Below are 16144 nucleotides of genomic sequence, written 5' to 3'. Positions count from 1 at the left end.
AAGGTATTTCGCTTAATAAGCGTTTTATTGTAAGGTAAAACGCTGCTATTACTTACTAGCTTTTGCCCGCGACTTCGTCTGCATGGACTTAGTAACCGCAGTGTAATAGAAATCATGCAATTTGAGCATATATATTATTATGCTTAACTGCTTATGTACACAAATTATTAGGCACTACATTAATTATTTCAATTCCACCCCGCTTTTGACCCTCTTAAGGGATGATTTTCGGGATTAAAAACTATCCTATGTCCTTCTCCGGAACTCATCTTTATGCCAAATTTCAACTAAATCGGTTCAGTAGTTTAATCGTGAAGAGGTAACACACAAACAGACAGACAGACTTTCGCATTTATAATATTAGTATGGATTTCAATTCCACCCCGCTTTTTACCCTCTTAAGGGATGATTTTCGGGATAAAAACTATCCTATGTCCTTCTCCGGGACTCAAACTATCTCTATGCCAAATTTCAACTAAATCGGTTCAGCGGTTTAATCATGAAGAGTTAACACACCGACAGACAGATAGAGAGACAGACATTCGCAGAGATATTAGTATGGATATGGATAGTATGCATAGTGGGTCAAGCAAATCTTCTTAGTAGAAAAAGGCGGCAAATTAAAAAAAAAGTAGGCGCGAAGGGTTATCGTCCCATAGAAAATTTGAATTTCGCGCTTTTTCTATTGACAAGATTTGCTTGACCAACTATAGATCCCATGCAGAAAAAGGCGCGAAATTCGAATTTTCTATGAGACGATAACCCTCGAGCCTCAATTTTTTTAATTTGCCGCCTTTTTCTACTGACGGAAGTGGCTTGTCAAACTATAAATACAACCACAAAAAATAAACAGGTTGCTCAACTAAACGTCAAAACTTATGACATGACATTGACACGTTTAACCAAGTGAAAAACGCCAAATCCAACGCAATGTTTGCATCTAGGCCATAATTGTAAAAAAAAAACGCAATGTTTGATTTCGATATCTTAATTTTTTTAAATATTTCTTTTTCATGATTTATCAAAATTTAAGAAAATCAATATCGCCAATAAAATCACGGTAACATATATTAAAAATTGCATAACTTATGTGAAAGATAAGGCCCAAATGCCACACGGAGCGTAGTGATAAGAAGAAATAAACAATATCGTTCGTCACATCTTTATGTTTATCAGTGGCGTGGCGTTTAACAATCAAAGCTTAATTAGAATTGCTGATAAGATGAGTTGCTTGAATAACTCCGAGTCAGTCGTCAGTCGTGGCTAAGACGTCGACTTTTTACAGCCATGGCGAGTTCAGTGACAAAAAACTTCGTTTTGCTGACAAGATGTGCCAAAATTGTGTCCAATGGGTCAAAAAGGCTATCCTCACATTTTATTTACTATCCTGACAATGAAAAACCGGTCGAAGGTAAGTTGTTTGTGTCTAATGAAGAATACATTTTAAGGTTATTCACTTGTTTACTTTAAAATTAACTTGTGCCTGTAGAGTAATTTGTGTATTTTCAAAGTACCATATGTTTTAAGTATTAATATAAGAGTTTATTAACAATTATCAATATTTTGTTTTCTAAATAATACTACTTAGGTTCAAGATCATGCTTGAAAAGTGAGCATTCACAGATCTAGCTAATTACCAGTAACCAACCAACCAGTAACTTTAATGCCAACTTACTTTAGATATGATACCTGCATACTAAAAGGCTTTTGTGTTACAATGTATAATTTTAATTGAGTTGATTTTTTATAGACATAAAGATGGTTTCAAAATTTAAAACTAGCATAATGCCTTGTAATCAACATTTTTTCGCTGTAGGTGAGACGGCAAAAATGAACATGATGCAAGCTATCAACAATGCCATGGATATTACACTGAAGCAGGACTCCTCGGCCGTGCTGTTTGGTGAGGATGTGGGCTTCGGAGGAGTCTTCCGTTGTGCACTAGGCCTACAGGTAATTTTATAAAATGTGCATGTGCACTGTGTGGATAAGTCAATCTAAATTTTTAGAACAGTTCCGTTGCTTAGAAACAATGGCCTATGTACAGCCTAAAGCAGTCAAGGCAGGACCTTAACATTAGATTAACCTTTCGAGACCTGGACCCATATTCTAATAAATATAGTCAATATGGCTACATAGCGAGCCGACGGGTCTCGGAAGGTGGTTGGAATGTGGTTCCTCTAGGAAAGGGTATTTTTAAATTCAACCACAAATAGAGATGAGGCCAGGATGATGTAGGTCTATACTTAAAAATAATGTAGTGGTGTAGGTAATACTGCACTTCTACATTATGACTTTAGATCTCATTACGGGGGTGACATAGTCACTGAGTGACGAAACCCCATCCTAAAAACAAAGCTGGTAATGGTACAGAATTTTTTTAACAGCTTCTAAGATGGAGGCTACAAAATCTGGCAGCAGCCTGGTAATGTCCAGTCCTGACCAAACAAGACAAGAACAGTACTGGTAGCTTACTCTATGGCTAGTGATCAGTAACAATGTTTTAATTTCATGGCAGCGCAGTAGAGTTTAAGTAAAGGAAAGTAACAATTTTTAATCCGATGGTCAATAAAGGTTATTAACTTTAATTAATAATTTAAGCTAAATTTTACTTTACTGATTCCTTTAACTCGACAATGCGGCCATGAAATTAAACCATTGTTACCGATCATTATCTATGCCTGTGCCAGTGTACAAAAGTATGTAGAAATTTATAATGTGTCATAATAACTGTTACTGAAGTTAAAGGATTTTGAAATTTCAAAGTACTGGCATTTGAGGTTAATGCTTATAGAAATGTATTGAGAGCATTTTGTAACTGCTAATGCGTTTCTATTTATTTTAAAGGAGAAATATGGCAAGGATCGCGTGTTCAACACACCACTATGTGAGCAAGGTATTGCCGGGTTTGCCATAGGGCTCGCCACAGCCGGGGCCACCGCCATAGCAGAGATACAGTTTGCTGACTACATCTTTCCTGCCTTTGATCAGGTAAGAAATATGGCAAGAATCACGTGTTCAACACCACTATGTGAGCAGGGTATTGCCGGGTTTGCCATAGGGCTTGCCACAGCTGGGGCCACTGCTAAAGAAGAGATACAGTTTGCTGGCTACATCTTTCCCGCCTTTGATCTGGTAAACAATCCATGATCCAATATCATACTGATTCTCTTAATATCTAGCTGAATATTGCTAAAATTACGTATTACATTGCTATCAGGATCTATTTAAAAATGTACTTTAAAATTTATTTTTATTTAATACTAATAGGGGATATTACTGCAATGTTCTGCTACCAGAGTGCAGGACTAGCCTTTTTAGTAAACTATAGAGTAACTTATACATACTACCTTTAACAGGTTTTTGACAAGTTTTCAAGAGATAATAAAATGTGACATTGATGCATCAAGGCGGTTTGTTTACAGAGGACCTACCGGGAAACGCGAATACGAAATTTCGCTAACTGCCTCAGTATCGCTCGAATATGCAAGTGACAGAGATGTTAGATAACGAAATTTCGATTTTCTTGTTTCGCGATAGACCCTCAGATTGGGGTGGCGCCCTCTACGCAGAGTTTCGCGTTATATTCCCTTTTGGTTAATTTGGCAATATTTTATCCATGTGCTCTTCCCTTACAGCATATTTCCTATCAACGTTCCTTTCCTTGTATTTATATGGCCTAGTTTCGAAATTGCTGGTAAATTTGTACAGATAGTCTTACAACACTAAAAATGACGTGGATTGGAACGTTTTTTCCGCATACCATGCGCATAAAGAATGGATTTTTCTAACGAAGTTTTATCAAAGTACTATGGGGTTCTTCAAATTCCAGTTTTAGGTTCCTAAACGGTCGGCAACCCCACATGTGACACCTCTCAGTAACAGGCTCACCATTAGACCAGTCGTATGCTTATTTGCCATCAACGCCTAATTTTTTTTGGTTTCGCCAATTTTATATTAGCGGGAATCGTCGACGAACCTATAACCTGTTTGTTCATGTTTCAGTTGGTGAACGAAGCAGCTAAGTATCGCTACCGCTCCGGAGGCCAGTTCGAGTGCGGAGGCCTGACGGTGCGCGCGCCGTGCGCCGCAGTGGGGCACGGCGCGCTGTACCACTCGCAGAGCCCTGAGGCGTTCTTCGCGCACGCCGCTGGGCTTAGGGTCAGTAATATATGTTTTCAACACACTTGCTCAAAACGACGTTTTTATTCCACCGATTTTTTGCTCATAATCCTAGATATTAAACACGCGTGCTCTTTCAGTGTATTATTCCACTCGTGCTTTTTCATTATATTATCCGACTGAGTTAAGAAGGTAACTGATTGCTAATAATATGCATGAAAAGGGAGCCTCTTTAATTGGTCGGACTGGCGGGCACCGGCGCGCTCCTCGCGCCTGCGCGGTGCGCGGCCCGGCCGGCAGTATGACAGATGCAACACACAATACTAACTGTTTTAACTATTCAAATTTGATTAATGAGTTTCTTTTTTTTCTCGCAAGTGTGTTGAAAAACGTCGTATGAAACGCGTGTGCATTGGTCATTACACACATCGGCTTTCTTATTGCGCGCTCGCTTACAGCTCGCGCGCACAATATCGCCTCGTGTGTAATGACCAACTTAGCACACTTGTATCATAATGTACTATTTTGTCATAAATTTGCGTTGCGTTGTTTTATCACGGAGTTCCTATGGCTTCCTCCTGTGTGTATCATCGGATCACCTAATCACCCAACTGACATAACTGTTGCGAAGTTTCCGTTCAATCCAGTGCATCTAATTCAGCTTGCAAGATTGGACCCGAACATACATACATACATACAAACATTAAAATTATTCCATGATCCATCTCAATTTAGCGATGTACTGGTTGCATTGGTCAGGGGTCAGATGGCAATCGCTTTCGTAAAATCTTAGCTCACGCCGGTTCTTGGTATCAGGTTACCGAACGGACCCCAGGCTACCTTAGCGAGCCAAGGCAAAAAGTCGGGTCGGGACCATCGGAACAAACGCTAGAGATGATGATACACTTATTTTATCGTTATGTTATCAAACATATTATTGTTTTGTATCAGGTACTCACGGGAAACTCAAGAAGAAAAACGATTATTAGTAATTGTCTATTAAATTCGAAGTAATTCGAACATAGCACTAAACCACAAAAAATACTATTGCACAAAACACCATTAATTCACTTCACAAAAGTTTTTCAAGGAGACTGACAGTTGACAAAAAAAGTCAAATGTCAAAAACTCTTAATTCTTCGTTCTTTCAAACGGGATAAAGAGGTAACGCATTAAGAGTTTAGTATGTTCTGAAAATGACGAGTTTGGTCTGAAAGTGTACGATTCAGCTCACAAATCGGCTCGAAAGACCCTTTCATTGATTACTACACACGATTGATGTCTAAACAATTTTGTTTTACCCATACAAAAAAAAGACGTCATTAACTCCTCTCGTTTCTTTATTTATTTTTTGGTGCTACAGGTCAAATTGATTCCAATGTCCTAAAGATCAATCGTACCGATTTTCATGCTTTTAACACAATTTCCAGAGTTTTTTGGCGTACCGCTAGTACTGTAGTATGTTCTGACCTTGTTTGACAGTATCTTCTGCCATTTAATATGAGCAAAGATAGATATAACTCCGTAATAGATGGATACAGTCTAAGGAAAAAACGTGCCTCGAAAATCAAGAAAATTTGATTCTCGTTCAGAGGGCGCTACTAGTTTTGGCCTACAGTCGTATAGATGGCGTTGACGGTTTCGTTTGTTATTTAACAATTTTAACGCATATCAGTGAAAGAACATGGGTCAAACTCATAAAAATAATTAATGCAAATAAAAAAAATCATTTATCTATATTTAAATACATTCTATCGTATTTTTATAAATCTTTATTTTTAGTTTTAAAGTGTGTCGACAGATGGCAGTGAATTTACTGGGGTTACAAAATTTACTATGACAGTAACGCTCTAGTATCAGTTACTCTATGATATGAGTCGTGTATAACTATGTAAAACGTAATCCAGGTGGTAGTCCCCCGCGGCCCCATCGCCGCCAAAGGCCTCCTGCTGTCCTGTCTGCGCTCCCGGGACCCCTGCCTGTTCCTGGAACCCAAGGTCCTGTACCGCTCCGCTACCGAGGACGTGCCGGTGCAGGACTATACTTTACCGCTAGGGCAGGCTCAACTGCTTAGAGAAGGTAAACAGGCTTATAGATAAAGACGAAAGGACCATCTCTAAATCTCTTTAACAGATGTCTCAAGGAAAATAAGCCTGATTGATAGACATTTCTTTAAAGTATTTATCTTAAGCCTTTACTTAAGACAAATACTGCGTTTAAAGAAATGTCTATTTAGATCACTCTCATAGGGGGCACTTGGCTCGCTAACGATTTCGAAGTCATGGAAGCCTAGTACTACAAAAATTCTACTTTTATGTTTGTATATGGCACAAATATGGGAAAGTACCTGTACCGCTCCGCTAATGAAGCTGTGCCGGTGGCAGGGGCGTAGCTAGAGGATATGGCGCCCGGGGCAGTCACGAAATTTGCGCCCCCCGACGACTGACAAAAGTTTCTCTGCTGCTGCCTTTTGCCCATTTTGGCGCCCCCCCTTTGGATGGCGCCCGGGGCACTTGCCCCCTCTGCCCCCCCCCCACCCCTAGTTACGCCACTGGCCGGTGGAGGACTAGTGCGAGTCGGACTCGCGCACTAAGGGCCATTAGGCAAAAAACGGCAAAAAAATCACGTTTGTTGTATGGGAGCCCCACAAATATTTATTTTATTCTGTTTTTAGTATTTGTTGTGATAGCGGCAACAGAAATACGTCATGTGTGAAAATTTCAACTGTCTAGCTATCACGGTTCGTGAGATACAGCCTGGTGACAAACAGACGGACAGACGGAGAGCGGAGTCTTAGTAATAGGGTCCCGTTGGATACCTTTGGGTACGGAACCCTAAAAATAGACTATACTTATTATTATAGGTATTTGTTTATTTCAGGGTCAGAAGTGACGCTCCTAGGCTGGGGCACACAGCTGCACGTGTTGCTGGAGGTGGCGGACTTGGCTCGGGACCAACTCGGGGCGAGCTGTGACGTCATCGACCTGCAGTCCATCCTGCCCTGGGACCAGGAGACTGTTTGCAACGTTAGTGCCATACTACTACTTTGATTTAAGTGACGGTTTGTAAAATATATGGGCCAGAGCACACCGGCTGCGTGTGCTAAAATGTTAGAGTGGCGTACGCAGTTACGCACACCGCACACGTCGCGCTAACGGTGGGCCGTCTCTCATAAGGTTTCCTATATTACAACGCGCACAAGCACGTCTACGCAGACGCAGTGGCCTCAAACTGAGTATTTCATCGCTTAGGCGAGACTGGGCGAGACACAAAGTCGCGTTTTTAGGACCTCGGACGGAATATTTCTGTCGCAGGAGTTTTGTAAACGGCGGATTCTTACAATTAGCCTCATGCATGAAGTTTATATTTGAACGAAATATGTTTTATTCGGATGTTTGTTACCGTTATATCATGTTACAAATGCATTTCCGTTTTTAAATTACCATTTAATTAAAAACTGTAATAGATGTCATATATTAAAGAAAAAGTGACGAAGCCCTCCAGTGGTGAAGGCCGGATTCGAACCGGCGTCTTTAGCTATCGCGGCTAACGCCATGAACCCCTAGGCCACCCCGCCACTGTGTACTGTGTGTGTGTGTGTGTGTGTACTGTGGCGGGGTGGCCTAGGGGTTCATGGCGTTAGCCGCGATAGCTAAAGACGCCGGTTCGAATCCGGCCTTCACCACTGGAGGGCTTCGTCACTTTTTCTTTAATATATGACATCTATTACAGTTTTTAATTTAGATATAGTAGTGTGACTACTTAAAAAACACAAATCAAAATATTTAATAAAATAATTTGATTTGTTCCCAAACTTGTTTACCATTTAATTACTTAAAATTATAAATAAAAAGTACAAAAATTTGCCCGCGAAAAGCTAGCGAGCGAAACGCTACGTGACGTCACGCGTTCGACAGATTAGTGTCATTAGTAGCAAACGTCAGTTGGGCCGCCCAACGTGTGACGTCATCACGCTCTGTCGAATTCGCGCCAAAAATTATGAGCGTTTCAACCGCTCAAAAATGTTCAACATTTTAAATATTTTTTAATAAAATAATGTTAAGGTTTACAAAAGTATTTTTATCATTTCCGGTGTTCCAACGATATAAATTATGAATCCAAAAATAAAAATAAATGCATGCATGGAGCTAATTTGCCTGCGACAATTCTATTGCTTTCATTGTTATATTGTTAGACGACTTACTATCTTAACGACACTAAAGTTTCAAATAATATTTAAATAAGGTTTTGGCTTGGAGCATTTATTTATGTATGGTCTAAGCTGTTTGCTGATATTGTTGTTTTTGTTTGCAGTCGGTGAAGAAGACTGGACGTTGCCTGATAGCTCACGAGGCGCCTCTTACTTCAGGTTTCGGTGCCGAATTAGCTGCTACCATACAGGTAAATTATAACTATAGTGATGCAAATAAACTTATTAAGAATGACTCACAACGCTAGACCGGGCCGAGGCGTCCCGGCGTTTTCTATGACGGCTGATCGGTGATCACGTGGTGTAGTGTATAAACTTTTTACATTATGTATGTAGTCTGTAACAAATCTGTAAGGTATGTAATATGGGTCTTGTTGCCTGATATTTTTTTTTAAATAAAAATAAATAAAAAAGGTTGTGACCGAAAAGTGTACACACGGCGACAACACTTAGTCACTGAAATAATTCTGGTCGCATTATGTGCACACTGTTACCGCACTAAGTGCCAGTTGCACCATCCGCAGACTTGACAGACTGATCAACGTCACCCGGCGCGCCGCGGCAATTTACTACGAAACTTTCCATACAATAAAATTTAGCGAACTCTTTAACGATGACAAACAGTTTGGTGCAACCGACCCTAAGTAACCAAAATTGTACTCAGTCGCAAAGTGTAGTAACTGTTACGATACATCTGACATTTAGTTACTACTCTCTGCGATTCTGCGACCGGAATGGTTTTATGGGTGGGTTCTATTTGTTCATTCAGTATACTGACAAATGTATCCGATAGACAAATCTGCACGTGTACCTACTACGTGTTGTTGGCTAGTGTAATTTCGCTTTTCTAAATAGTTCACATATAATGTAAAACCTTTTTCTCAAAAATGGACGGCAAAGTCAACGTTGCCGGTTAAAAAGTAGGTCGCGAAGTGCGTAGTTTATGGTCAGTCAAAAAATTAAAAAGTTAAAAATATTGCAGTCTCGATTTCAGGACTGCAATGTTGCGTACAAATTCCATCATTTGTCGAGTTCCAAACTTTTTAAAAGTTGAAGAGGCCATATCAAATGAAGGCATAGGTCTATTAAACAGACAAACATATGATCAGTACTTATTATTATAATGTTGGTACCGCGACTATTTAGGTGTCTCAAATAGGTTGGCGTATTTTCAGAGAAAAATACACTTCTATTTTTAATTAAAAAAATATAACGGCGGCAAAGCAAATCTTTTTACTTTTTTCTGTGAAAATATATACATAAGAACGTTGCTTCTGTAAAATATTTCTATTATATTTGTATTTATTGCGCCATTTTTGAGAAAAGCACTATATATGACTCGGCTGGAAGGCTACTTGCTGGCTTCGGATTCAATTAAACGGACTCCCAAGGTCGTCCGTTTAAAACGAATCCTCAGCCAGCAAGTAGCTACTCCCGAGCCTCGACAATAATGAGCTATTTTTTTCAGAACGAATGCTTCCTGCACCTGGAAGCGCCAGTGTCCCGCGTGGCGGGCTGGGACGCTCCCTTCCCGCACGTGTTCGAGGCGCTGTACTTGCCCGACAAGTGGAGATGCTTCAGCGCCCTCAAACAATTGCTACATTACTGACTGCCAGCGAAAAATCTAACCCTTTATCAGGCAGACAGTTCAACAATAACAATTGAGTGTCAATCTCCCCCCGCGGACGCTGCGGCTGTGGAATAAGTTCCCTGCCGAGGTTTTCTCGAGGGGCTATAGCATGGGGTTCTTCACAAAAGAAGAGTACCTACAGGTTTTTAAAAGGTCGGCAACGCGCATGTAACATCCCTGGAGTTGCAGGCGTCCATAGGCTCCGGTGACTGCTTACCGTACGGCCCATGCTTGTTTGCCACCTACGTGGTACACGGTACGAGTCGTGGTACGTGGTGGTGGTGGTCGTACGTGGTAAACAAGTCTTACTCATTGAAAATAGAACACGAGTTTTGTGTGCCGTATGTGGGAAATGTAATCTCCCTCAGCCTGGTAAAGGGTTAGTTTGAATTGCAAAAGTTCCTCACATTCCAGTGTCTTGCCTTGGGAGATGGTTGTTGAATATAAATAAGTAGTTTTATTTTATAAGAATCTTGTATTGTATTGTACAAATGTGAATTTTATTGATATATTATTTTTTAAATAAATATATGTGTTTTCGAACGTTTACGTTGTTTTTTTTAATACCTACAATCTACATGGAACGTATTAAGCGAGGTTTAAACTAGCAAGAACTTGCATGCAATTTACGTTACATTGCCGACTACTGAGGTAAACTGCATTCAAAAGTTTGATCAGATACCGCAATGTAATGAAAATTGCATGCAAGTTCTTGCTGGTCTAAACCTCGCTTAATACGTTCCACGTAGATTGTTTACTAGAAATACCAGTTTTACCCCCGTAAAATGCCAGTTTTACCCCCGCGGGGGTAATTACCCCCAGGTTAGGAACCGCTGTTAAACAGATGGGAGCTTTCGGTCACAAAAGCTTTTAAAAGAAAACAAGTCTTCGTACTTATATTATTTATTAAAAAATAAAAATCAATCCATAAAATAACGCTACAAATTAAAACAGCAATTAGTATCCAAATAAAAATGTCAAACTTATTATTAATGTAACACATATTACGCTGTGCTGTGACTGAACTGAAAATAATGAAAATTGAATCTGAATACTAAACTTATCCTACTTACAATTATTTTTGTAACAATTTTATTCCAAAACAGTAAATTCAGTAATAAAACAAGTCAGACTTGCGCCCATCGTGTCGAAAGAGACTTGTGATGCCGTTTATTTACAGACATAAGCTAGAATGAGCGACATATAATTTTATTACTTAACTACTCATTGGCGTACTTATATAGCCTCCCGACGACAGTTTCAAAATTTGCCACCTAAAATTGAACTTTGTCAAACTGACAAAAAGTCAAAAGTTAAATGGGGCCTATGTACTATGTGTAGGATGCGGGTCGTCAGGAGGATAGAATAAATGGATGGGATGGTAATACCCTAAACAAGTGTAATAATATTAGGGACCAACTATACTTAATCTTAATACATAATAAAATCTACACCCTAACTAACATAACTACGCCAATGCTTAAACTTATATGAAAAGAAACATGAAGCGATAGGAAAGCTAGATAAGGCATAGTGTTCCAACCAGCACCTAGTAAATACTCAGATCAGGACCAAACAATTTTTAGCCAGCTCGGCTCAACAAACTTAAATGCCCGAAATGACTGATATGTTATCTGTTTTAATTGACAGCTTTCGAAATACATAACATCGCGTAATTTAATCGAAAGTGATAATTCTATTACAATATATTATTATGAGGATCAATAATGTAATGAAGATTTTGATTCTTTTATCGATCCAATGTCAGGTAAGTAATTAAAAAATAATAAAATTATCAACAAAAGAACCAAAATGAATTAGCAAATTAACCAATAGGCAGGTCCACACAGAATGAGCAGCTCGGTCAGTGGAGACGTGCCTCGCCCGGGGCAATGCGGCCGAGGCACGTCTCCACCGACCGAGCTGCTACGCGCGGCAATTTCCTCGCGAGGCGGCCCATTCTGTGGGGACCCGACTAATAACAATGTCCAGTAAACTACATAGAGCTTATATTATGCGATTGCTTATTATAAATAAAATGAAAGAGAAAGAATCGATTCCCGCGTCCAAAATTATACTTCATCAGCAAATAAATTACAAAGGCATCTGAGAATCAATCCTTGCAATAACAAATAGCTTAAGATACAATTTGTAAGTAAGTTTACATGCACTAAACATGAGTACAACTAACACAAACTTTAATAGATTAGTTTTAGGCCGATTCTTCCATCTTCAGAGTTTGAATATTGGCTTAGGTGAAGTGGGAAAAATCTGCCGTGATACAATCAAGTTGTTATAAATAATCATGCCGCATGAGAACACCTAAAGTACTCTATGTCGAAGCCGCAAAGTTGTTCTAAAATGGTCAGTTATGGCTTCTAGTTACTCATCCCAGGTGCGGCGTGGTCGGGACATTTTCAGGTAGGGCCCAACGGAGGGAGAGTTTGGGAAGCGTTGCATGTATCGCTCCAGGCGCAGGTACTTAACTGTGATGAGACGGCCCTCGTACCACCAGCCGTGCAACGAGCGATACACCACTGCCGCGTCGCTCGTGCTCGCACACTTAACATAGACACAGCATGAAGCCCGGTCGACATCAATATGCAAAACATTGCAGCGCTCACCACACTTCTCCAGAATCGCATCCTGCACCACCATCCTCAAATTATCATTTGTATCATTTTTGTCAAACATATGACGGATCTTTAGGCAAGGTGTAGGTGATACAGTCAAGTTGTTTACAGAGCCTTCCTGGGTCTCGAATGCCTGTCCCTGCCAGGCCGCGCTGCGTTTTGGGCTGCTGTGAGCGGAACACCAGCGCCAGACTCTGCAGTCTTCCCCATCAACAGATTGAACCTCCATTCGCACGCGGCTCTCATTCCTCTGAATAAATTTCACAGCAGCATCCCAGACTGACGCCATTTTTTCTCTATTTTGGGGTGGAATGAGAGTATCTCTCACATGGTCCACGGATATGTATGGTTCTCCACTGTCTTCAGTCTCCTGAGATATCACGTCTATGATTTGCTCCACCATTGAGTAGATCTCGTCACTCTTTCTTTTGCGATATGCAACATAGTATTTGTAGCCCCTTTGGGAACCCAGAGCCAGTAATGTGAGTAGTCCAATAACTACAAGAGATGATCCAGTGGAGTACAGGGTGTTGATGAAGAGACAAGAGAGGGGTGTGGATGGGTCAGCTATGGTTAGAGCTACACTTCCCTTGCTGCGCTGTTGCACCACTGTATCAGCGGATGTTATCGGAGTGAACTCAGCATCTTTTGAATACAAATTTTTAAGCTGCACTACACTGAGACCCCAGTGAGGGTTGTTAACAAGCAATACCTCTAGATTATTTAGATCCATGCGGCACTGACTGATGTCAGAGGTGTCAGCTTTTGTAGCAGCTATATCTAGGACTTCTCTTTCTGTTAAGTAAGGGAGGACACCCGGCTTCCCACATTTAAAATCAGCAACTCTCTTAGTTAATTCTGGATGTATGACTTTCAACAAGTCTTTAGCATAACTGATTTGTTCCCGAGGTACACAGTTTATGCCTGGCCGGTTTCCTGGGATATTCAATTGACAAATGGGCAGGACACTGCTCTGATCATCGACCACTGATGTGATATCATTTCTCTTAACTATATACATGAAAAATAAGCAAAAAAAAAAAACAACTACTAGAACCACCAGAGCGAGGGACACAAGGTTGTTTTTCAAGAATTTTTTGTCATTGGCAGACTTGTAGTCTACCACATCAGGTCTTGCCACTCCCGATATGTAGGACCTGCGAGGCAAAAGTGTGCTGCTTCCATTGTTGATATCGCGCTCATGAAATGTGGGTTTCGAAGGTTCCGCTTTTAAGGCAGACAGGCGTTTTGTGAAATTACTTAAATATGGAGATTCTACCTCATCTATTGTAGAAGTTGAGGGCTGGTAAGTACTTGTAGTGTAATTGGAAGTGTAGTTGCTTACGGACGGGCGGTCGCCTAGTGTGGATGTCAGGCCTAGCCGAGACCGGATTGAATTTAAGTGGTCTGATGAGAGTGAGGATGAGTAGCTTGGTAGACTTGTCCGAGAAAACAGTGATGATTTGGGCGGACTGCTAGGAGCGTCGTTAGTGGGCAGGGTACTAGAGATATGATCACTAGAGCGCGAGTGGCTTCGGAAGGGCGAAGCGGTCTTGCGGTCCGCGTCAACGTCGCTGTCGGAGCCGGTCTCGTAGTCGTCGTCCTTGGACGCGTACGTGCGCGTCACACGCCGCGTCGTCACCGTCTTTACCTCTTCATGAGTACGTACGGGCGATTTCTCCTCATCAGACTCGGAACCTTTGTCGGAATCTTGCTTGACCGGCGAATCCTTCTTAGGCGTCGCTCGCCGCGTCTTGCTGCTGGCGGGCGGCAGCATGGCGCCGCCGGTCGTAGCGCGGCGGCCGGCACGTTTCTCGCGAGCATTGTTGGTGTCCAAATCAGACTCTTCTCCGCTCGAATATCGCGCGAGTGAGCGTCTGCTCTCGGCTTTGTTGTCACCGCCCGCGCGAGGCTTGGACTTGTTATCGAGCACTAGTTTCAACTTCTTAACCAGCAACTTCCTTGTTGACGCCGTTATTGGCATAACAGGAAACCCATGCTCCGCGAGTTTTGTCCGGAGCTCCGCATCTGACATTGAATCCACTTGATCGGCCATTGTGAAATCTGCAAGTAAATTGCAGGTTATGTACACATTCACTTGTAAACGCACTTGTAAATATCGTCAGAAAAATGTTTTTCACCTTATTTGTGGTATATGTGAATAAAAATTACGTCAATTTATGTAAAAATTCACCGGCGCGTCATGTCGCACGCACTCGAAAGAACGTCGTTAAATCAAGTGTTGCCAGTTTTGACAAGATATTTTTGTTTTTGATTGGCATGACACAGATTAGAAAACGAAGATAAGAAATCATACAGGATACAGAGACTTATCGTCTCGTTTTCGTTTACACTTGGTTTACACACAATAAATTATACAGAAATGAATCACTGGGATATTTACTCATAAAAATAGAATAATTAGATTAGAGGAAATGGCTAAAATATTTATTTTAGTGCATTATACTGTTACTGATATGTCAAATAAAAAACACACAATAAACAATATATACATTGTAATGTTAGCCACCTTGATTTCTTACAGCATTTTATTTGATAAGTTTATGGTACGATTTCAAGTGTCAGTAGAAGGCGGCAAATTTTAAAAAATGTAGGCGCGAAGGATTATCTTTCCATAGAAAATTTTAATTTCGCGCCTTTTTCTACTGACAACATTTGCTTGACCAACTATATCTTGGCTGTATTTTATTGATACCAATTTTCTAAATTTTTCGAGAACGTTCTCTTCCTACTCCTTAAGGGCCCTCTACACTCATGCGCGAATCACGGCGCGAAGCCGCGAACGCGAGTGTGGAGTCTAGTTCGCTATTCAGCGAAATGGACTCCACATTCGCATTCGCGGCTTCGCGCCGTGATTCGCGCATGAGTGTGAAGGGCCCTTTATATATAAAACAAAGTCCCCCGCCCACCCCCCGCCGCGTCTGCCTTTATGTCTGTATGTTGGCGATAAACTCAAAAACTTGAACGGATGTTCACGCGGTTTTCACCCATAATAGAGTGATTCTTGAGGGCCCTCCACACTCATGCGCGAATCGCGGCGCGAAGCCGCGAACACAAGTGTGGAGCCTAGTTCGCTGGTTAGCGAACCCTTTGGGGAAGGTTTAGGTGTATAATTTATTAAGTATCCCCAGCAAGCTCGGTTCTCCATACAAACGTAGTTACGCTCTCATTTTAAAACGAGCAGCTAGTTTGCTCTGCAACTTTGTACTTACTATAGGCCTATGCTCAGCAGTGGGCGATAAAGGGCTGATATGATGATAGGATATCTATGTCTTATAGTTTATGTAGCTGCAGATACCAAAGTTAAAAAATACAGCGAATTTAAGTTTTTCATACAAAACTTGTTGTTTTATAAACTGGAGCTATATAGCTATAATAATATAAACTAATTACAGACCGAGATATACCTCATGTCATTGTATACTCATGCAAAGATTCATTACAATCCAACACGTAGTTTTAAAATGGAAACGAAACTCCGTTTGTATGGGAAGGTGAGATTCAGCCGAGCTTGCCGGGGACTTAAGG

General features: G+C 40.9%; 2 protein-coding genes across 2 annotated transcripts; one reads left to right on the top strand and one right to left on the bottom strand.

Moving 5' to 3' along the window:
• The first annotated feature begins 1012 nt into the window (after positions 1–1012).
• Positions 1013–10509, top strand: LOC134743699 (2-oxoisovalerate dehydrogenase subunit beta, mitochondrial). Its single transcript, XM_063677302.1, has 8 exons — positions 1013–1411; positions 1817–1953; positions 2848–2991; positions 4006–4161; positions 6030–6201; positions 7003–7148; positions 8437–8523; positions 9801–10509. The coding sequence occupies exons 1-8, from the start codon at positions 1288–1290 to the stop codon at positions 9939–9941; spliced, it is 1107 nt and encodes a 368-aa protein (XP_063533372.1). The 5' UTR covers positions 1013–1287; the 3' UTR covers positions 9942–10509.
• Positions 10510–10849: 340 nt separating this feature from the next.
• Positions 10850–14864, bottom strand: LOC134743697 (inner nuclear membrane protein Man1-like). The gene is made up of 2 exons (XM_063677301.1): positions 14737–14864; positions 10850–14659 (listed from the first exon to the last, which is right to left on the bottom strand). The coding sequence occupies exon 2, from the start codon at positions 14649–14651 to the stop codon at positions 12345–12347; it is 2307 nt and encodes a 768-aa protein (XP_063533371.1). The 5' UTR covers positions 14652–14659; positions 14737–14864; the 3' UTR covers positions 10850–12344.
• Positions 14865–16144: the final 1280 nt, after the last annotated feature.

Source organism: Cydia strobilella, chromosome 8 (assembly GCF_947568885.1).
Source record: "Cydia strobilella chromosome 8, ilCydStro3.1, whole genome shotgun sequence".
Taxonomy (NCBI): domain Eukaryota; kingdom Metazoa; phylum Arthropoda; class Insecta; order Lepidoptera; family Tortricidae; genus Cydia; species Cydia strobilella.
The sequence above is the reverse complement of the archived record's forward strand: the minus strand, read 5'-3'. Positions and strand labels throughout refer to the sequence as shown.